This window comes from Podarcis pityusensis, assembly GCF_964106645.2.
Source record: "Podarcis pityusensis genome assembly, chromosome: 10".
Lineage (NCBI taxonomy): Eukaryota > Metazoa > Chordata > Lepidosauria > Squamata > Lacertidae > Podarcis > Podarcis pityusensis.
Genome location: NC_138035.1, coordinates 7121233 through 7144247, shown reverse-complemented (window position 1 = coordinate 7144247; position 23015 = coordinate 7121233). Strand labels below are relative to the sequence as shown.

At 49.2% G+C, this 23015-nt stretch overlaps 1 protein-coding gene across 3 annotated transcripts in view; it reads right to left on the bottom strand.

The window, feature by feature from the left end:
* Positions 1-950: 950 nt before the first annotated feature.
* TASOR2 (transcription activation suppressor family member 2) overlaps positions 951-23015 on the bottom strand; it is a 67275-nt gene continuing 45210 nt past the window's right edge. For all 3 annotated transcript variants that reach the window (XM_081022580.1, XM_081022579.1, XM_081022581.1), the window contains 9 exons: positions 21681-22539; positions 19051-19498; positions 13743-17477; positions 11896-12021; positions 10842-10995; positions 9883-9991; positions 8684-8865; positions 6001-6115; positions 951-1854 (listed from right to left, as the gene is read on the bottom strand). In XM_081022580.1, coding sequence (XP_080878706.1) covers positions 1851-1854; positions 6001-6115; positions 8684-8865; positions 9883-9991; positions 10842-10995; positions 11896-12021; positions 13743-17477; positions 19051-19498; positions 21681-22539 — 5732 coding nt within the window. In that variant the 3' untranslated portion in view covers positions 951-1850. The remainder of the gene's footprint in view (positions 1855-6000; positions 6116-8683; positions 8866-9882; positions 9992-10841; positions 10996-11895; positions 12022-13742; positions 17478-19050; positions 19499-21680; positions 22540-23015) is intronic.

Genomic DNA, 23015 nt, shown 5'->3' with positions numbered 1-23015 from the left:
GCCAAGAAGCAGTAACCACTAAACCAGTTTGCGGTGGCATATATGTCACCCAGTGCTTCAGAAATTTTAGCTAGCCCCTCTTGGAATTTGGAGAAGACTCTGCGGATGCAATGATGCTTGCAGACGTTTTGCCTAGTACGCAGACACCGGGGGGGGGGTGTCCTGGTGGGAGGGTGAATGGAGGAGATCCTGGTAAGTCTAGGTCATAGGCTTATGAACATTCCCCAGTGCCCATCAATATTACTGTTTCAAAGTCTAAGGATTTGCCCTAGGTCAACACAACACAACACTGATAAATTCTGACAGGACTATTACAGCAGAGATGTCGCTAGACTACAGCACCCATCGCCCTTGACCACTGGCTCTGCTGCCTGGGGCTGATGGGAACTGGAGTCCCAATGTGAGTGAGACTGGTTTCCCCATCCCTGCTCTGCAGAAAGCTTACAGTGGTGAATCTGGGGGAATGATTAGCACTTGAGGACAGCTGACGATCAATCTTCTGGAAGAACCGGGTCTTAAGGACAGATTTGAAGTGAGAATTTCAGCCTTGCTGCAATGTAATGCTCAAACCAAACAGAATGCCCCTGTGAAGCTGGTCGATGTTGATAGCAGAAAAGACCGCCCATGCCATTATCACATTTTATGGTAGTCAAATATAAGTTCCAACCGTAGCTGCCCCAGACGACATTGTGACTCCAGCATTTTTTATCCCTTGGGACTCGCCTTTTTCACAGCTGCCATATACTGGCTTGACCCCTTCATTCATCAACAACCTCTGGCTCAAAATTGCTGTCTGTCTACTTGCTGCCAACCACACTCTGCTTTGGCAAGTTTGCAGCTCTTTGCCCCAGTGCAAAAACCACTTTACACTTAACAATGAACCGCACTTTTGGAGTCTGCGGCGGTTGTCACCCTCCCAGTCATTTGACGTTGCATTGAGTCAGGCCAACAACTTTTTATCCAGTTTTATTTATAAATGTTAGTTACAAAAAAAAATCTGCAAAGAGATACATTTCCGCCTCTCGTCGGTGCTGTAATCCGGGGAGGCCCTTTATTGCAACACCATAAATAGTTCAGAGAGGAAAGGAGGTTTTTAATTCAAGAATTCAAACTCTGCTATCTACAAGGGGGGGTGAGGGGTGGAGTTCTGCTTGTTACTGGTTAATACCCATCAGCAAAAGATGAATAAAAGAAACCTTGAAAGGTAACGTTCATTGCACAGTAACTTGTTTTAATGTGATTTTAAAAAGGGGAAACCAGACCCCAAGTTGCTTGTGATTTAAGTAAACAGATCACGATCCACCTGCGACTCAATTCCGCTTTGCCGTTGCACTGCTTAAATGAATCTGAGCCAGTGTCCGAAAGCATAGCAGTGAAGCTCCAGGTGGATGGAGCCTGTTAGGTACCGTATGTCTGGAAAAACTGTCTCCAACAGACTGATTCCTAAACCTTCAAGTAACACAGGTAACCCTCCCCTGCCCCACCCCACAATGATAATTATAATTAGCTGCACAACCCAGTCATTATAACGCTTCTTCCTATGCAAGACAATTCCTATCAATAGTAACACAAATAATTTTCTTACAAGGTTTTTCCACATTGTGGTTAAATAAAGACGACTTTTCTCTACAGCCCTTAAATAAAACAGCAGCCCTTAAATAAAACAGCTACCGTTCTATTCAAGGATGGAGTGGGGAAGAACAAGGAAAGAAAACATCCTATGCATGAGGCACAATTTTTATTGTGCAAGTCAGGAAGCAGAAAAAAAATAATTTCTCTCCTGGGACTGAACAGGTTTGTTCAGCGTTCTGCGCCAGGACCATGGAGGGTCAGGAAGGCATCTGTCTCGGTTACCTAAAATAAAGGGACACACATCACAGTAAGGACCACTCTTGATGCTGCTGTGTATTTCAAAATGGCAAACTGATACGGAGCAGGGAGGAGATGTTATTATACACAATTCACAGTCTGCCATAATTCAACATCCTCTTGAATTAGGGGGAGAATAATACAGTACACTTTTGGTCTGAGTTCAAACAGTATTTTTGTTTCCAGCAGCATCTCAATGGTCACAGTCTTGCTTGCTGGTATCCTTGAGGTGTCTCCTGTTGCACAGACATTTCCCCTTTCAACTCAACATCTCCAGCAGGGATGGGGAAACTGGCCCTCCAGACGAAAGTTTCCATCACAACCAGCCCACTGCCTTATTTTAAATCAGGGTTTCCCAAACTTGTGCTGTTTTTGGACTACAGTTCCCATCATCCCTAACTAGCAGGGATGAAGGGAACTATAGTCCAAAAACAGCTGGAGACCCAAGTTTGGGAAACCTTGGTTGAAACCTACTGTATTTTTTGCTCTATAGGATGCACTTTTCCCCCTCCAAAAATTAAGGGGAAATGTGTGTGCATCTTATGGAGCAAATGCAGGCTCCTTGGCTTCAGCGATAGCAATGCAAAGCTTCCAAAGCGCAGAGGGAGCGTTCCCTCCGTGCTCCGGAGGCTTTGCATTGCTTTCGCTGAAGCCTGGAGAACGAGAGGGGTCAGTGCGCACCGACCCCTCGCTCTCCAGGCTTCAAGGATAGACTCTCCTGGCTTCAGTGAAAGGAATCTGAAGCCTGCGGAGTGCAGCAGGAACTCACGCTACGCTCCGAAGGCTTTGGGTTCCTTTTGCTGAAGCTGGGAGAGCAAGACTCTCCCGGCTTCAGCAGAGAGGCAGAGCTGCGCAGCGCCTCTTCAGCCAAGCAGGAGGAGAAATAGAAGGGGCTCCGTTTCTCCTGCCGCTACGCTGAACGGGCGCTGAGCAGAGAGGGGGAGTTTTTTTTTTCTTGTTCTCCCCCTCTAAAACAAGGTGCGTCCTGAGACTTCCGGGTTGGCGCCATCGCCGAATGGCGGACTCCCTCCGAGCTCTGGAGGGAGCCTGCTCGGCAGGGGCTGGGTCCTACCGCACCGGCGATGCGGGGACCCTTAAAAACCACGGCCACGGGGGCCGTGGACATGGAGACTCGGCTGGCACCGCTAGCGCCCTCCCGACTCGTGAAGGAGCCTTTTTAAAGGCTACGGATCGGGTGCCGGGGAGAAGCGTGGTGCTTTGAGTCCTCTGCTATCCCTGCCGAGCGAAGCCGCATGCCATCCGGCGGAGAGCGCTGACTTCTTCCATTGAAAATTCGGACTTCTTAACAACAACCCGTGAGTAATTTGGAAACCGGGTTCAAAAGGAGAAAAAAAAGAATTTTTTTTTTCGGATTGGACACGAGCGGGGGGGGGATCCAAAAAGGAAGTCAGTCCCCCTCCCTACTGTAAACCTTCCAAAACAAGGATGGGGAAACCAAGGTCCAAAAAGATTTGTATTGCTGATAAAAACTAAGAATTCCACGATGGGGAACTACAAGAACTGTGCTGGAGGAAGAATTGAGGGAGAAGGGAAACGTAACCCCCCCCCCCTGTGAACCGGGGTGATTGAAGAGAGAGCCTGGTGAAAAGAGTCGGAGATTTTGACAGCTGTCAAAGTAGCTGTCAAAGTCGGAAAGCAGAGAGGATTTTATTATGAGAACTTTGCTGGTTAAATTTGTTATAATTTGCTATAACCCGTTAAAACTTGGATACAAAATGGCGAAAACATGGATAACAATCGGACTTTTGGACTAGAGAAAACAAAGTTACAACAATCCCCCTAGAGGAATTTCGGGACATTACAAAGATGGTCGTAAGTGGAAAAATACCATTGGAATTTTACAGGACTGGTTATCTTCTGGGAAAGCTGCAAAACGGAAATAATATTTTGTCTACAGGGTGTTCAGCTAAAGGAGACAATAGAATTTTCTATTGAAGAAAGGAAGGGACTGAACGCAAGTTTTTGTTCCTGAATAACAATAATCCCTGCAGAGTTACTAAACTTCTGAATTAGAACGTTTCAGCAGCGGAACAAGAGGAAATTGGACTACAACTTGGAAAGAACAATGGGGGGAGTTTTATTAAAGATTTGAAGTTAAATGTCTTAAAAAATAATTATAAAAAGAAAAAGCCAGCAAGGAGTTGGGGGAAATAGGTGATTTATGGACTTTAAGAATTCCAGGCAGATAACATGGTTTGGTGGTCAGGGGGAAATTAAACCGGGGACAGGGGGGGGAGAACTAAAATCCAAAGGCTTGTCAACTTTTTTTTCTGAATTGGCTCTTTCTCATCTATTATACTTTTTATTTCTTATTTTTTATATTTCTATTGTGTGGGGTGTCCTTATCATTAAAAAAAGGGAAATTGTGGAATGAAAATGGGGTGGGCCCTGGGGAGAGAACTTTTGTCTTTTATTAGGGGTATTGATGAGGAGTGTATAAATTTTAAATTCGAATAATGGTCTAAACAAATTAAGTTTCAATTAGAACTGAGAGCTTGTGGAGCCAACAATATGAAAGGGGAATATGGTAGGGGTGGGGGAAGGGGGGAGTCCCGGAAAGTGGATCTATGAAAATAAGGCTTTGAATGTACTTTAATCTTTACTTTCTGTATTTCTGAAAATCTTAATAAATATCATTTAAAAAAAAAAATAAAACAAGGTGCGTCCTATGGTCTGGTGCGTCCTATAGAGCGAAAAACACGGTAATTCATATGCGTATACTGCAGGTGTTCTAATCATCAAAACATCCACAAGCAGATGAAGTGGATGTCAGATCCAGGTTCAAATATCCGTCAATCCAGGAGATCACCGGCTGACATTCGGCCAGCCCCCTTCTCTCCCATAGCTGCTGCAAGAATAAAACAGCAGGGGCTAATCATGTATGCTGCACTGAGCTCTTTGGAGGAGGCCCCACAGGATGGAAAAAGTAATGAAGATGCACCTGGGCTGGAGACACAAGAGAGGCAGAAAAAAACTGGGCCGTGGGTGCAGGTCTTTCACAGACCACCAGGTGGAGCCCTTCAACCGTTCTGTTCGCAGTGCGGCATCAGAAACAAGGACGATATTTTTAGTATTTTTATGGTGCTTTAGTGCTCAAAGCATTTCACATGCATGCACTTTCTTGAGGTGGGGTGAGCAACCAGATGCTGAGATTCTAGTTCCCAGAGCCAGCGTGGTGTAGTGGTTAAGAGCGGTAGACTCGTAACCTGGTGAACCGGGTTCGAGTCTCCACTCCTCCACATGCAGCTGCTGGGTGACCTTGGGCTAGTCCCACTTCTCTGAAGTCTCTCAGCCCCACTCACCCCACAGAGTGTTTGTTGTGGGGGAGGAAGGGAAAGGAGAATGTTAGCCGCTTTGAGACTCCTTTGGGTAGTGATAAAGCGGGATATCAAATCCAAACTTCTTCTTCATGTTCAATAAGGATGCTGTGAGAGCAACGATATCTGCTGACTCCTAAGGCTGCCCCCTCCCCTATAATCCTTCCAATGTAAGGGAACTCAGTATTTTATCAACCTCAAATTGCAACTATGGGGAGGAGCAGAGGGAGGGGGGTGCTTTCAGGGCCCCCTTTGGAGTTCAAGGCAGAGGTGGGGTTTGAACCGGGGCCTTCCTGATTCATCACTCTGGGGGCATTGTACCAACTCATGTAAGCAATATTGCTCTAAAACCCTGTGCTCAGACCCAGGGGTCAAATGCGGCCTCTTCAAACTTCTTCATCTGGCCCTCAGAACTCCTTCCAGCTCTGTGATCCTATGACTCATCCCCAATACAGGCTCTTTATCCCCAGCCCACGCTTTGCACATCCCAAAGCATTTTGGTCTGGCTGCAAAGTGTCCCTAAAGTGATCATCCCTCTTGCTCCTCCCACTTTTGCATTTGGCCCCGCCCACCCCATTCAGTGCCCAGAAGGGACTGTGGACTTTGGTTGAAAGCAGTTCCAACCCCCCGGTCTAAAAAAAAAGCAAGGAGAGGGGCAGAATAGGGAGCGCTCACAACGCCTGCCACTCATGAAATCCGCCCGCCTTCTAAGGCTGGTGCTAGCAAGCCTTCCAGTTTTCTCCATCTGCGCTGCTCCCCGGTACAAAAAACAACCCCGGGGCTTCCCGCTTACCAACAGCCACTTCTAAACGGTGCTGCCAAACTTTCAGCCGTCGCAACGAAAGTATTTACATCCAGCACCAGGATTCCCTTATTCTCCATGGCCTCTCGGCTGGCGCTGGGTTTCTCTATAAGGAGCAAATGAAAAAAGATGTCACTGCTGCTACCTCTGCAAAATATACAACGCCGTGAGATGGTTTCCCAACAAGATAATTCCAGGGAGCTCAGTCAACTCTGGGTATGTGGGGATGGAGTTGGTTGGGGGAAATGCTTGATCAGTTTTGGCCTTGTGAAACTTCTCTTAAAGCATGGGTGTCAAACACAAGGCCCGCGGGTCGAATCTGGCCCGCCAGCCCTCGTCATGTGGCCCGTGGCATCAAGGGCGAGGAAGCGAGCTTCTCGTCCTTTTTACTGGTCCCGACCCAGATTTTAGGGTCTGCACTCCGGCGGAGGCTCTCTGCCTTTCTAAAAAGTGACCCACGCGAACAGCCTTCCCTGCCTGCTTGCAGACAGGGCTCCAACAGACGCGCCCCGTCGGCGCTGCCTACCGGCCGGTCCCGCAACTTTCACCTGCCTTGCAGGCCGGGCAAAGAGGCTTTCTGCTTGCTCGGTCCAGGCCGGGGCTCGCTGCGGAGGAGGCGGTCCCGCGAAGCAGAGCTTGGAACTGGCTGCCTCCGCCCCTCGGAGCCTCCCAGGCGCAGCTGCTCGAGGTGGCGGGTTGCGCGCGTGGCAACTTTTGGAGCCCGAGAGCCGCGGAGGCTGGCAGCGAGGGCAGGGAGCGAGAGCCACGCTTGGGACGCCACTCGCTCACTCGCTCGGGCCGCAAGAAGAGGCCACTGCGGCGCTGCAGCTGGCGAGGAGATGGCCGGGGGCGCGGGCGGCGGGGCCAGGGGCTGGCTGGGGGTCGCCCTGGTGGGTAAGTAGCAGGGCCGGCAGGCGGGGAAGGGAACGGCGGAGGCGAGTGGAGAGCGGGGACCCGGCGCAGGTCCTGCCGCAGGCGGCGTGCCCCGGCTGGGCTGGGAGAGGCAAAGCTGCTGCCGGTTCAGCTGCGCAGAGTGGGGTGGAGGGAGCCGGGCGGGCGGGCGGGCGGTGTGCCACACTGCAAAGCAGGGGCGCCTCCCACCCCGAAGAGGACCGCGCCGGCATCTGGGCAGCTGGAGCAAAGTGGGAGCCTGCCAGCAACTTGGCTGCGGGAGCCTGGCTACGAAACACCGCCCCCCTCCCCACGCCAACACATCGGCTTTCTCCAGGCCGAAGGACTTGGCGGATAGCCCCCTCCCCATGAACAACTGCAGCAGCTCGGGGCCCCAGCAGGACATCCTGGCCACCCGCGCCCGCAGTGCCGCTGGGGCTCCCTTGCAAGGAAGAAACTGCTGCTGTCCAAACTGCAGCTCCGTATCCTCCGACTCCTGAGTGCGGCCGCAGGGCGGGGGGAGGCAACATTTGCTTCTGCTCTGTTGGGACAGGCTCCTGTCCCCTCCCCATTGGAGCTCCAGTCTGCCTGGAAGCCCATCTCGTCATCTTTTTAAAAAATCATTATTATTTCTTCTTCTATTCTTATTTAAAATCGTACTGGAATAGGTATATTAAATAGTGTATAGGTTCAAGACAACACACACCAGTGCCTAAGGAAAAATAACTTTGATAAAGTCCTACAGATACAACCGGCTCTTTGAGGGTGGCCAAACTGCTGATGCGGCCCCCGATGAATTTGAGTTTGACACCCCTGTCTTAAAGCAATTTCTCTGGTCAATCGGCAGTAACAGAGAAGGGGTGCGTCCCAGCTGGGAAGCAGGAACCCAAAATGCCCATGTGTGCCTTAAGACCAGATCTCTATCAGGAAAGCAACCATAGTGCTCTCCAGCTGCTTTTGGACTACAACTCCCATCAGCCAATGGTCGGAGGTGATGGGAGTTTTAGTGCACGACACCTGGAGAACACACACAAATGTAAGCAGAGCCTGTCCGTTGGTTCAGGACAAAGTCCCGTCTAGCCCAACATCCTGTTCTCACAGGGGACAATTGGGAGAGCCTGCAAGCAGGACCTGAGTGCAAGAGCACTTCCCTTGGGAATACTCGCAACTGGAATTCAGAACCACACTGCATCTGACAGAGGGTAAAACATTCCCATCATAGCTAGCAGCCATCGACTCCACGAATTTGTCTAATCCTCTTTTAAAGTTCGCTACACCTGCATTTTTCCCTAAAAAAAGAAAAGGGGAAAAAGTCCCAAATGTTTAGTTTGCTCTCATTTTTTCTAAACTAAAAAGCTCCCGACGTGGCTCCAAACCATTCAGGCTGCCGTTTTCTGAACCTTTTCCAGCTCTACAATATCCTTTTGTAGGTTTGGTAAGCAGAACTGAAAACAGCATCCCATGTGTGGTCGCACCATAGATTTGCACAATCCCATTATGATACCGACACTTTTGTTTTCAACCCCTTTCCTAACGATCCCATTATGGTCTCATTGGCTGCTCTGCCATTCAGAAATACTCTAAACCTCTGGAAATTCTGGAAAAGCTCAAGGCAGTGGAAAGCCCCTCTCAGCAGGGCCAGGACCCACAAAGGCTGCTTGTCTGCACATCCTTTTTCACACTGCCCTGAAAATGTGGGGTTTTTTTTGCGGGGGTGGGGGAGAGAAGAAGATATCCACATGAGAAGTGCCCCCACAGCCAGGATATGGCAAGATCCCCCTACCTGTGAGGAACACGGCAAATCTCCTGCTGATGTGCTGAACCTGCAAGTTCAGCAAGCAATTCAGATGCTCGGATCTCGGGGAAGACTTGGAATCGCACTGATGGTAGTGGAGAACTTCGGTGATGTTGGAACCCTCGCAGGATTTCAGGAGCATCTCCTTGGCGTGAGCTGCAGGGTCCTTCCTGCAGGAGAACAAAACGTCAAGAGAGTTTGGTCCCAAACAGCTTTGAGTTTGGGACTGTGCCCCAAAAGCACACCTCTTATTCACAGAATAAGAATCGGAGAATTGTAGAATGGGAACGGACACCAAGGGTCATCCAGTCCAAGCCCCTGCAATGCAGGATGCTGCCCAGACAGTTGCTTCTTGAGCTAACGACATTATATAAATGAATAAGAATGCAGGCATATCCTATGGGAGTTCCATGTACTGAAATTCAGAGGAACCGAATACTTTTCATTTAGCCAGCAGCAGGGCGAAGCAGGGCACATGCAAGGGAGTGTTACACTGCAGAGAGAGTTGGGCTTGCAGGCTTTTGGGACCCAGTGGATCTCTTTCTCAGGCCAAGAAGCCCACTGCAGGCATGTGATTGGAAGCAGCGTTCAGGGGAAACGTGGTTAGGTAATGTCCTCAAACCAGAGACCGGTTCTGTCCAGGTTCAGACCTCCTCCTAAGGAGCAACAAAAGAAAGCAGGATCCTCAAGTGGATCTCCAGTGCAGCAGAGCCAGACACCCCTGACCCCAGACTAGAGGCCCCCATGGCCACTGCCTGGGTTCCTGGCTGGACCTCAGATGTACGGAGCCACAGCAGCAGAGGAGACAGAGAGCCAGGCAGGAACTTCAAGGCAGCTGCTGAACTGTCCACGGAAGCTACTCAGGAGAAGGGAAGGCACATGGAAGCACTGACGGATCAGGGCCTGGCTGCGTGCATAGGGGAGGAAGGATATCCCCAGTGTCTGCATCCAAGGCCTCAATCAATTTATTTGATCATTTCAGTAAACTGCGGTTTTAAACGGTCTTTGCTGTTACCCGAGAGCTTGAAACTGGGCAGTCTGTAAACATAGGGAGTAAGGAAATAAATACATGCTTGCATGGACAAGGGGGGGGGGCTAGCAAAGGCATCCCGGCAGGCGGGGGAACGAGGACTCTGCAGGGATTTAGCAGGGAGAAGGGATTTAGTCAGTGCCAGAGTCGTCCTCACCTGGCGTCCTCTCGGAGTCTCTTGGTCTCTTTGTAGTGAAGGAGCCAGCTCCATCTCCCGTGGCTGCAGTTGAGCTTCTCCAAGGTTTTGACAGCGTCCTTAAGCTCCCCTGCAGGAAGAGCATCAGCACAACAGGACAGTGAAAACTACGAAGTTTGGCTGCCTAGAGTTCCATCTCCGCTGTCACATGGTAACAGCTGGGGAGCCCCGGTTATGAAGGCTGCCGGTCCTTAGCCATCAATATTGCCACTGTCGCCGTTCACTGAATCATCCTCCGTATTATTGGATTTTTACCCCAACCTTCCTCTCAAAGGAGCCCACAAAACAGCAAAGCCATCCCATCCCTTGAAGGAAAAAAAACCCCTGAAGAAATTAATAAATTGGGGGGGGGGGAATAAGTCACGTATCCTTAAAGGTTAATAATTTCAAAAGTGCCAAGGAACAGTATTTCAGCCATTAAATATCTGGGTGAACGTTTTAAGGTCCCTCCAAAATGTTAATAATGAGCGAGACACCTCGGCAGGGAAGGTGTTCCACAAGGAGGGAACTACCACTGAGAAGGCCCTGTCGTGGGTCAACCCCGGGAGGGCGATGCACAGCAGCACGGCCAGCATCTGCGCTTCCATCCTGATTGTAGGGCCCAAGGTGGCTGGTATCGGGTGAGATGCTCTTTCAGGTATTTGGGTACCAAACTGTTTAGGACTTCATACATAGCACTGCAAAGCACCATACTACTGGGAGATGCACCAGGCCACATCTAAGGGAGATACGAGCGGAAGACAAATATTTAATACGAGGAGACTTATTCTCCCTGACATGCTCGCAGGGAGGTTTGCTTCTATTTATACTGCCACAACATTCAATCACAGGAAACAATCCCTGTGCACCATTTCCAAAGACACACCACCTCCAGAAAGCTGTGCTTTTCCGGAACTCGCGCACTGGGCGCAACATCTCACCTACTGTCATCGCCTCGAGCACTTTGTCGTCAGACACCACGAAGCCCCCGCTGTGGAACAGCTCCTGATACGTGTGGTCAAAGATGTCCTCAGGGCTGTCCACTCCCACAAAGGTCACGCTGGGAAAGCGCTTTAGCCTCAGCAAGGACGGGATCTGCCCAGGAGACAAATGTTTTTTCAGGTTCAGCACTGGTCCATCGGTTACATTTCCCTCGGGTGGGCAGAGGGTGGCACCGGGTGCACAAGCAGGAGATCTGACAACTGGCAGAGGACGAGGGGTGCGGGGGGAGCACACCGCCCCTGGCAGCGCGATCCCAGTGGGTGCCATCACGGCTTCCCCCCACCCCCGCAGGCGGCACGCCACGCCACACCCCCAGGACGTGCACCAGCCACGCCCCCACCTGCTCTCCGCCACTGGATCTGACCCTTCTCAGACTTTGGGAGGAAGGCACACACAGAAACAGGAACTCCTACCCACAACATATAGCAATCAGGCCTGTGTATTCCCTGCTAAAACTTGTTCAGCCTTCCAAATTTAGGGTGACGCAGAGGGGAATCCTGCCACCTGTATGATCGAGCAAAGTTGCAGAATGCTTACTGCATTGTAAGCAAGCTTCTCTTTCACAACCTCACAGGGACTGGAAACTTGCCTCAGTGAAGGCTGCGGTTCAAGATTAGCAGGAAGCTGAATGCTACGCCCAGTGCTGGCGACGGCTGGGAACCGGTATCGTGAACCAAACGTCATACTGGTGGCGGAGGGTCTGCTCTGCATGCAGAACTGAACCCAGGTCCAATTCCTGGCCTCTCCAGATACAGCCCAGAGGGTCCTCTGTGCAAAACCCTGGAAAGGTGCTGCCAGTCAGTGTAGACAAACTGTGCTTGATGAACCGAAAGTCTGCCTATACAAAGGCAGCTTCCCATGTTTTGTAAAGCACTGAAGCACCAGGGAGGGGGAACGTTAGAAGCATTTGGCAGTGCGAGGGAAGAGAACTAGGTTTTAATATCCGGAAGCTGTTTGTCCTGTGCCACACAGGAAAGGCACTTTTGAACCTACTTTATATATGTGTGGGTATATGTCCTCATTCCTAATGATGACCATCAGTCTGTCTCCCTCGGGGTGGCTTGTCTTACAAAAATGCAGAGGCTTCATTTCCACATGACTCCCTTTTTTCAGCAAGTTCTGAAACATAACATTTAAAAAAAACCCATCACCAAAACCAGAATGGCTGCTTTCATAGTTAAAAGCAAAAATGAAAACAAAACCAGAGTTTTTCTGCGTCTTCAAGCAGCAACAGAAATTCAGGATAATTCTGCAGGTAAGGGACAGAGACGAGTCCTCTAATCCAGTACAAACAAAATCCATCGTGTTCACTGCTATTTGTTTGTTCCATTTATATGTCAGCTTTTCCTCCAAGGAGCTCAAGGTGGTCTGCATGGTTTTCTCTCCCCTCCCCCATTTATTCTCACAACAACCCTGTGAGGTAGGATAGGCTGAGAGACAGGGAGCAACTCAAGGTCACCCAGCGAGCTTCATGGCTGAAGTGGGGATTTGAATCCTGGTCTCCCAGGTCAGAGTCCAACACTATTCTGCTAATATCACACTTCTGTTGTCCTGTTCTCCTCTCTTGAAATGGGAGATTCGCCCAAGGCTGTTAACTGCAGCAGAATCCCACCCAAAAGCACTTTCCATACAATCAAGTCCTGCACATTAAATATGATGTTCCTTTTTTAAACGAAAGCAAAGGGAGGAGGGGGACATGGACAGCTGAGAGTAGGTTTGGGGTTTTTTTTTTTAAAGCTAGAGCCCCAGAATGACTGAACACCCAGAGAATCAGAGCCAGAAGGGACCTCAAAAGCCACCTAGCCCAAACCTCCATCAGCAAAGAGGAGATGCACCATGAAGCAGACCAGCCTTTGTCAACATGGTGCCCTTTAGAGGCTGGTCCTCAGTAGGGGATACCGGGGCACCCTCACTGGTGCTGCCATTTTCAACATTAAACTCCAGTGCTGGCACCCTGGACATTGTGGTGTGGAAACCTGGGCCTGCCTCTGGAATCTGCGATCCTCCCTCTTTCCCTCCTGCCACACACACACACACCCTGCCACCCAGTGTAATCATGTATTACTGTTCAGCATGCGCAAACACTAACCAAGGTTCCCCTCCTGAGCAGGGATGGAAGCTGGTTTGCATACCCCGGTTCAGAGGGGAACCCCGGTTAGAATCATTCCACACCAACAACGCTGGAAAGGCCAGGGTCAGGGTATTTGCTTTACATGAGGAAGCCCCCGGGTTTCAGAACCCCTGAAAAGCCACTGCAAGTCAACAACAGTGGGCTAAATGAACCAACCATCTGACTCAGTGCAAGGGAGCTCCCTATGTTAAGGGAAGGGAGCTGGAAACCCAGGCTGAGAGAAAAGATGTGCAAGACAGGGGCCCGGTTCCCGATTTGCAAACTACAGTGTAGCCGAGAGCAAGCGTTCCATCCACACTGGGCAGTCGTTGCCCGTTGCCGATTTCTCCAACGCCTAAAACCTGGTGCAATATTTAAAATGTGAAACATCTTTGTTAAGTTAAATTGACTGGAAAAGCTTGCAAATACCAGATAGGCTTAGGATTTTAATATGCAATGTGATAAATTAATATGTTGAAATTTAGATCAGGAAAGTAAGAAAGATGTTAAGTGATTAAGTTAACTTTATGAGAATACAGGTTTTGGAAAACCTTTACAATGATATACACTGAAATTCAACCAAGGGGACACGAGGAAGTCGCTTAACAATGTTAATTAGATTAGTCTTAATAAGGTTAGGATTTTTGTTTGTTTGTTTGTTGGTGTGTTTAAAAATTTGTGGGAAACCAATAATTAAAAAAAAATAAAAATGAAATGTGAAACATCTTACCTTTAGTCTCCCAAAGAAAGGACTGTCGCCCGTTTCCACCAGGTAGAATGCATAAGGCTTTTTGCAAGCTTCCTGGGCAACCGTTTTCAGCTTGAAATGTAGTGTGCTGCACAGTTCGGTGAAGAGGTGCTCGTAGGACGTCGTCCTCTGAGGCAAGGAAGGACCCCTTTTCTCCAGAGCATCTTCTGAGGTAGGATTTGGCTCTCTGGCCGCGAAACTCGCCTGCCTGTCGCCCTGCGTCATCAACCTGCTCAATTCGGCAAACTCGTCCATGATGACCGATATGTCTCCACGGGAATCCTTTAGCTTATTATTGTACGTTAACTTATTGAGGTGGAAAGGAGCGGCCGGCCCTTGTCCTTGACCTTTCGTTCTAGCAGCATTGCTCACTGATTCCTGGGCAGAAGCAAACGGGGGAGGAGGTTCAAAAGGGTCGCTGTGTCTGCTTCTGGGGGTGCCGTGTGGGGCACTGTGCCTCGGGCCCCGATTCAAAATAGTTATCAGAAGCGGGCTTCGGCTCCTGGGTGGCACACTGAGCTCAGGAGCTTCAGGGACCTTTCTCGATGGCAACGTCTCTGCCGTTACCTGAAGCAAGCGCTCCGGAGTACCTTCGCCAGAGGTAGGAGGTTGTGGTTTCTTTAGGGTATGTTTTAGCTTATCGTGGAAACGCAAACACTCCATATCTAAAGTGCTCTGAATGGGGTCGTTCAGAACCCTCCAAGCCCTATCGGAGAAGTTTTTCCATTCCTGCTCTCCGAAAAAAGGGCTACGCCTCTTGGAAGACTGAAAGCTTCTGTTTTTTTCTTGGTGCTTCTTGGTTATAGTAAAGTTTAAATAGTCCTTTAGAGGTCCCGACTCTTCGGGAGAAGGCAGCATGGGCCTATCGCCTTCCCTGAATGAGGACGGCCAGTCATACTGGATAGTCTCAGCCTCAACATCAGGCACCGTCACCTTGTTTTCCAGATACATCCAGCCTTCACCCTTGTGAAGTTCGTTCTCACAGCTCAAATCACTGGCGCAACTCATTTCCATGGCATCTGGCGAGGCAGCAGATCTTGTAGACGGTATCTCAGGCTGACCTCTGTGATGGACATCTCCGCAAAGTTCTGGGACACCGTCCGCAGAAACACATTTATTTTCCCAATTTATATTCACGCCCGTAGCTCCGACAAATGGCACGGGTCTTTCACCGGCCGGAGCATCTTCAGGGTCCTCCAGATTCTCCACCGGGTTTTCATACAGATCATGTGTGTCTTTATGTGCAGATGACCCAGATTCTTTGGATAAACATTCCGTAGGACGCACTGACGGCACAAAGGGCAGCATTTCTCTGCCTGCCTTCCTGAGCTGGTCCTCAAACATGGATGCTTCCGAACTAACTTGTCCTGGGTCAACCCCACACAACGCAGCTGCTTGGATCAAGGGGAACTGGCGTTCTGGACTTCTTGTGCCCGTGTCTTCCCACTCTGGACAGGAAGAACTTTCAAGGGTGTCCGTAGCAGCTCCTGTCTCCTGATGAGACTTCCTTTCAGCCACATCCACCTGACCGGAACTTATGCTTCCCTGCAGTGCTGAATGATACCACCCGTATCTTTGTACAGCCATGTGAGAGTCTCTCTTGTTACTAGGCTGCGCTAAAGAGTCACCTGTCATCGCCCATTTGGGGTCATAATGGGCAAGCTTGTCAGTGGCATAACTCTCTTCATCACTCTCAGGAGGGGTCACACACTCAAGGGTGACGGAACTAATCCAGTTTAAGGCTGGATTCTCTTTCGCAAAGGCGGTTTCTTTGCTCACGGCCGTCATGCCACTCACAGTGTCTATCAACTCATAGAGAAAGGACCTGATGTCTTCAGGCACAGTAACTACAGCTTGGCTTAGCTTATCATCATCAGATGCCGATTCTCGGGGCACAGGAGAGACTTCAATGTCCTCACTGTTAATGCCACACTTTTGATTGTCAGTACTGGTGTCCAATTCTTTATTATCCAAATGCCAGCTCTGGCCCTGAGAATTGCCAAGTTGTTCTGTTGTCTGCCTGGCCTTCCGTTCCTCTTGAGTTGCTATGTTGCACCGCAGTTCATTCACTTGCAATGGAGCCACACCTACCAGGTGGAGGGCTTTCTTTTCCTCAGGGATGCAGGAATCCTCAGCTGAACACGTTTGCTTTGTGAGTGTGCTATTTTCAGCTGAGTGCTCTTGGTTCCCCGGCAAGTCTTCCTCTTCATCAGATATTACTTGATAGACAGGAGTAACCTGCAACTTAACCACATCAGCCATGTGGATTCCATCCTCTTCCGGCGAAACACAGGAACCTGCGACCAAGTCTGTTTCTTTTTCAGGTGCAAGATTTGGAGCTGATAAAGCAGAATTTTCCTGTTTCCCTGTGGATTCCCCTTGAACTGATGGGCTGCTATGCACTTGGCACGGTCCACAAGTTTGCAGTGGACTTGGGTCAGTCAGGTTACCCTCTTCCTGGGAAATGTCTTCAATCAAATCCATTTGATTTAGGGATATGTGATGTTTGGTTGATTCCGCAGAGTCTTCCTGGGTAGTTGGCAATTCCATTACATCATCAGGACTTGTTTGATGGATAGGAATCGCCTCCGGTGAAACTGAATCAGCCAGATTCATTCCTTTCTCTTCCGTGGAACCAAAGGATGTATCATCCGAACCGACTGGGTTTTGAAATTTGGGGCTGTTTGCCAGTACAATAGAATCTCGGCTCTCTACAGATTCTCGAGTTGCCATATCCTTTAATCCAGCACCTTGTGCAGAAGCTGAATCTTCTAGGTTGGTTTTGTTACCTTCCTGGGACCTACGGGTGCTTTCAGCCACATCCATTTGGTTTGGAGACATGGGACGTTTGGCTAATTCAACGGCGTCTTCTGTCTCTGGAGACTGGGCTACTTCATCGTGGGTTATTTGATTTACAGGGCTAGTCCGTAATGGAAGGGAATCAAACAGATTGTCCTCTCTATCTTCCTCTGAAAGGCAGAAACCCTTAACCGCATCTGTTGGGTCTAGAGATGCAGAATTAGGGGTTGATAGTACAAAGTCTTCTTGGGTACCAAGTGATTCTGCCTGATGCTCGGAAACTGTGGCTGGTGATGGTGGAAAAGTGACTGGGGATGTAGAGGCCCTGGCAGCTTCTCTGTCTTCTATTGCACAGCCTTCCTCTTCTTTGTTCTCTTGGTCCAAGTCCATATCTCGGGGCTCCGAGTCAGTATCGTTGCTGTCCGAAAGAGCAAGTTCAATTGATTCCCACCCTGTGCTCTCTCCTTCTATATCTTCCTCATCTACGGGGAGATCCTGTGACCCCCTCCCCTCTCTACACAGTTTGTTGACTTCCCCACAATCACTGTCTGCTTCTAACCAGCCTATTTCAGCAGGACGTAGCAACACGGTGCCCCCGCTCTGTGGGCTGTCCTCCTTCTCCCCTGCAGAAGGAGAGGAAGCCTTTAATTCAGAAATCTTCTCTGCAGAAACGCCACCGGCCATCGTGTTTGCACTAGGCTGTTTGCTGGCTGAATTCTCCAGGACTTCCGCATCTTTGGAAGCAGCATCGCTTTGGGAAACCTCAGCTAAGTCGACACTCGCAGTCGCCTCCGCATCAGTTCCACGCTCCTGAGACCTCGAACGCCCTTCGGTATGCTCATCTGTCAAGTTTCTGCTCTGGCTCTCTGCGGAGAGGGCAGGATCCGGTGGGAGTTCATCAGGTTTCTCCACAGCCACCTGAAATAAAAATTCCAAGTTTCAAAAATTCAGAGAGACAGAAAGGCAAAAAGTAAAAAATAAATCTCCATAGCTTTTTAAATCTGCAAACTATCCTAGAGCAGTAAAAAACAAAATCACAGCATGGTGCAAACGTTTACCAACACACGCTGCCTGGAGTTGAGAGAGCCTCGGCCCTCCTACCTTTCGAGCTCCTTCAAGGTTTACCCCACTGTGCTGCTTCAAGAATAAGCTGCCACAACTTGTCACAAATCAAAGCACAGTCTCTGCTAGCCATGCCTCGTGGCCTAGGCATCAATCTTCCCTTGTTTTCACCATTCAATCTGGTTAGCACAAAGGGCAGAGTTCGAATCACTGTGTTTGTCACAGGTTATGGCAGCCGGCTCTATAACGCTGTCCAACAGCTAAATAGGGCCCCGAAAAATGAGGTTTTTCCATTTCCCAGGTTGTTCTCCAGACCTCCTCCCTGAACCAAGACGGTTCTTTAATCCCAGTTATTTAATAAATAAGTATTATGTTGGCTTTCTATCTCCGCTGGTTGTTCCAAGTTCACTGGGGAAGGACATCATGCTCTATGGGCTTTACAACACAATTTGCCGTAGAGGCTACTGTCATACTACTAACAGCAACAAGAGAAAAAATTGATGGGAGCTGTCTATGGAAATTAAAGGGAAATTGGCAGGGCTTTTCTTACATTTGAAGCCAAATTCCCTTTAATTTCCGTACAGTGGTACGTTGGTTCTCGAACGGCTTAGCTGTCGAACAATTCGGCTCCCAAATGCCGCAAACCCGGAAGTAAGTGTTCCAGTTTGTGAACGTTTTTCGGAAGCCGAACATCCAACGCAGCTACTGTTTGAGTGCATGAAGCTCCTGCAGCCAATCGGAAGTCGAGCATTGGTTTTCGAACGGTTTTGGGAGTCGAACAGACTTCTGGAACGGATTAAGTTTGAGACCCAAGGTACCACTGTAGATAGTTTCCAAGGTATCATGGAGGACATGTTGACAGGTGGCTATCAATAAAAATGTCTATTAGGAACCTCTGTACATTTTATTCTGTGAACCGCCCTGAGATCTTATGATCGAGGGCGTTATATAAATCAAATCAAATCAAATCAATCTAATCAATCATGGGTGAGGAACTTCCAGGTTCTCGACTCAACCTCAAGTCTCATTCATGAGTGAAAATTGGGTAAATCAGGGCTGTAACTCAGTAGCAGAACACTCACTAGGCAAGCAGAACCCAGCTTGAATCCCTGGCATCTGCAGACAGGGCATAGAGGCTCATGTCTGAAACACTTGAGAATCATTGCCAGTCAGTGTAGTTAACTCGGCGTAATACTGAGTCAAATGGACCAGTGGTCCGAGTCGCTATAAGGCAGTTCTCAAAAACTGCAAGAGGTTCCAGGCTTTGAAGTTAAATTACCCATATGGTTTTATAGATGTAGCTATGCCCAGCTGAGCCCCTCACTGCTAAATGGTGCCAAGTGTACCAGCCAGGCTCCTGGCACTCAGCATCTGCCTCCTGCCCAACACTGACATCTGGCCTGAGCTGATCTACCGAAGTCTTTCTTACTTTGTCAGAAGGATTAACCTTCTCTTTAGGTTTGCTGGCAGCAACACGGGACACTTCCTCCTCCTCCTCCAAAGGTAGATCACTGGGGTCATCAGGGATAACGATGGGAGCCTCATCGATGCAATTCGTAGAGGACAGTTCATTACAGGAGAGGGGCTTCTCCGAGGAAGAAACCGCCCTCTCGTCTGCTTCTCTGGGCGTCCGGTTATCATCGGACAGAGAGTCCGCGGGGCATTTCTCCAAACTGTACGACCCCTCGCAATCGTCGTCGATGACTTCAAAGGCATCCACGATGCTTCTCAGTGAGACGAATTTGGGAGGGTTGCGGTGTTCGACCACGTTCCTTATTGTAGGGGACCTGAACGGCTTGTTATAAAACAGCGCCACCCACATATGCAGGATGCGCATCATTTCATCCGAATCATCCAACAAGCGGGTGTCCCAGGGCCTACAGAAAAAGGAAATGCAGACTTATTCTTGAGAACTTTTATTTTAAGGCTCTCTACCTGACTGGGTGAAATCACATCATTTTTGTCTTTACACGGCTTGGGTCCTGCATATCCTGCATAAACAATTGAAGAAGGATGTTGACAGGCTGCAATGTGTGCAGAGGAGGGCAACAAAGATGATCAAGGGTCTAGAAGCCAAGCCTTATGAGGAATGGTTGAAGGAGCTGGGTATGCTTAGCCTGGAAAAGAGAGGCTGAGAGGAGACATGAGAGCCATCTTCAAATATCTAAAGGGCTATTTGTAAAATTTGTACTGTTAAAACGGAAAGGGGTCAAACCATCGCAAGAGGTGCTGAAATTCTGGGAGGTTGGATAGTTACAATGGAATGGTCTCGGTGGTGGGGTGCACATTTTAATTCTTATTTATTTATGGTTATTACTTTGTCCAAAAAAAATGATCAAACTACTGGACACTTTTCACCTGGGGATGCATAAAGCTACTGTAGGATGGTACAGAAATGTTAATTTATTATTATGATGATACTATAGGGCAGTAAAAGCTGTTTGTGGATCAGACAACCTCAGGAGGTGGTAGACTCTCCTTCCTTGGAGGTTTTTAAGCAGAGGTCAGATGGTCATCTGTCATGGATGCTTTAGTTGAGTTTCCCTATATGGCAGGGGGTTGGACTAGATGACCCTTGGGATCCCACTCCACAGTTCTATGATTCTATGATCCCAGAGACTGTCATCTTCTCCTACTGGAGAGGCTGCCTGGAGCAAGGTGTTCTATGGGGCAATGTCTCCTGACAGGCACTCTCCATCTATTCCTGTTGCTCTCAATGTCCTGCTAGGGAAGATCCTGAAAGCAGCCCATGAGCTTGGCTGGGACGCACAGACCCTATCGATGCAGTGTACAGGTGGCAACCCATTTTGGCTCCACAGGTCAGCACCTTATCAGGATCAAGCTTGTAGGCAAAATTTGACAGGTGGGCAAGGCTATCCTCCCATCAACCACCTGACTTCGGGAGCAAGGTGCTTTTAAGTCCCTATGTGGGGAGACTTCAAATCACCTTGCAAGGCACTGCCTTGGGCCACTTTGCCAGGGCTTTTGACCCAAATCCCTTCCTGAATCAGAACAGGACCCCCTGTTTATCAGCTGATTAGCAGGGGTTATATCCTGTGTTGGCTGTTCGTGTCTGTTCCAAGCAGGGAACGGGTACACAGCCAAACTGAGGATTTAACCCCAACTTCCTGCCCATCGGATGATGTCGCAAGTGTACCCCTGGGGTACTGTGGACTATGCCCTTCTCAACTCAGCAGAGAGGCAACCAAATGACCAGATTCCTGTCCATTTAAGGCTCTGCGCTTCTCAAGAAGAGGTTGTACACACACAGATGTAACTCACAACTTATGCTCATTTAACCTGTGCACATTCAGCTTTACATACTGGCAAATATATATGTTTTGACTATATGTGATTTTGGCCTTACACACTATCCCTGGACCATAACTACCACATGAGTGGAGAGTTGCCTATATAGCTATATAATGGCTCGTTGGCCCCAAGAACCTGCCAGAAGGCCCCTACGATCTGCCCAAGGCATTGAAAGGCCAGCCTCCAAATGCCCTTGTTCTCTGGGCCACGGTTCATGATCCTGGAGAGATCACCCAGCTCCTATCTGCATTCTCACCACTATTGCCAGGCTTTTAATTCTACCTAGTTATGAAGGGACGCGGGTGGCGCTGTGGTCTAAACCACTGAGCCTCTTGGGCTTGCCGATCAGAAGGTCGGCAGTTCGAATCCCCACGATGGGGTGAGCTCTCGTTGCTTGGTCCCAGCTCCTGCCAACCTAGCAGTTTGAAAGCATGCCCCCCCCAAAGTGCAAGTAGATCAATAGGTACCACTCCGGCGGGAAGGTAAATAGCATTTCCGTGTGCTGCTCTGGTTGCACCAGAAGCGGCTTAGTCATGTTGGCCACGTGACCAGGAAAAACTGTCTGCAGACAAACGCCGGCTCCCTCGGCCTGAAAAGCGAGATGAGCATCGCAACCCCAGAGTCATCTGTGACTGGACTTTACTGTCATGGGTCCTTTACCTTTTTAGTTATGATTTTATTTATCTTACTTGTGGCTTGAATGCATTTCATACAATGAGTATCTTTCCAAAGCTGGGAATTACTTACCCGTGTACAGCTCGAACTACTGTTCTCTCTAAGATATTATTAGTGTATTTGCTATCTAAGTTGGGCGGGTAGTCTGCCTCCCACTGGAAAGTCACTTTGACAGTTTTGTCGCAAAAGGTCACTTTATGGGACTTGGAGAAGTCTTCCTTCAACCTCGCGGCCATGACGGCAGAGCGCGTGAATGGTATGTAGCCCCTCAACTGCTTGTGAGGGTGGCAGATCCTCTGCTGGTGCCGGAAAGGCATGACTTTCCCAACTAAAGGCCCCAGCCTGGCATTCTTCACACCGTTCTTGGTGCCCGGGGCCCCCTTCTTGCAAGATTCAGACACCGGGGAGGCGTACGAGTGCTCAGAAGAAATCAAGGAGTGAATGCTCGAATCCGAAAGATAACCCGTCTCCCTTGGAGGTGTCGCCAAACTGGGTTTCGCAGCCCGCCTTTTGCTGGAACTCGCGGGGTTGTTTTCATGAGAGCTGGAAGGAGACTCTCTGCCCTCACCACTTTGCTCAGGAGACAAATCAGACTCTGGGCCCATCTTGCCAGAGAAGGAAGCTGTTTTCAGCTTCTTCGTCACTCTGTGATATTCGTGATCTGAAGACTTGTCCGAATGTTTCCCTTTGTGCAAGCGGCGGCGCTCCCGGGAGGGGCTGGGGGGCAAGGAGGCTCCACTGCTGTTGCTGAGCAGCGGGGAGTTGGAGCTCAGTGCCAGGTCGGCCAACAGGTTCAAGGCGTGGGAGTCGCAGTTGAGCACTTTGGGAGATGGGCAAGCGTCCTGGGCCGGGCTTCTCTCGCTCGAAGGATCGTTCTCATCGCTAGCCGGAGGGAATTCGTCCTCCCGCTGATGGGAACTTTTCCTCTTCACTGCGTAAGAAAAGGAGCAAGTTTCAGAGCGGGCTGCTAAGACAGTTCCACCCTTACGAAAAAGCACCATTAAAGGCTAGTGGTTTTTTGAGAGCCAATATGGTGCAGCACTTGTGGTTTTGTGCTAACATTCCCAATCCCTGTTTAGTCATGAACCTTCCTCGCAGGGTCATTGTAAGGACAAAGTGGCTGGGGAGGGAGAAGAGAGCCTTGTATGTTGCTCTTAGGAGGAAAGGTAGGATTTTAAAAGGCTCTCTCTCTAGCTGTTGTTATAGTTAGTTACAGACCAATTCAATTAGTTACAGATAAAGTTATACAGTTATGGGAAAAAGAAAGTACACCCTCTTTAAGTTCTGTGGTCTTACATATGAGGACATCTTAACAATGATCTGTTTCTTAGCACGTCTTTAAATCAGGTAAATACAACCTTGGAACTCCTAAGAAACAGATTATTTTTATTATGCCATATGTAAAAC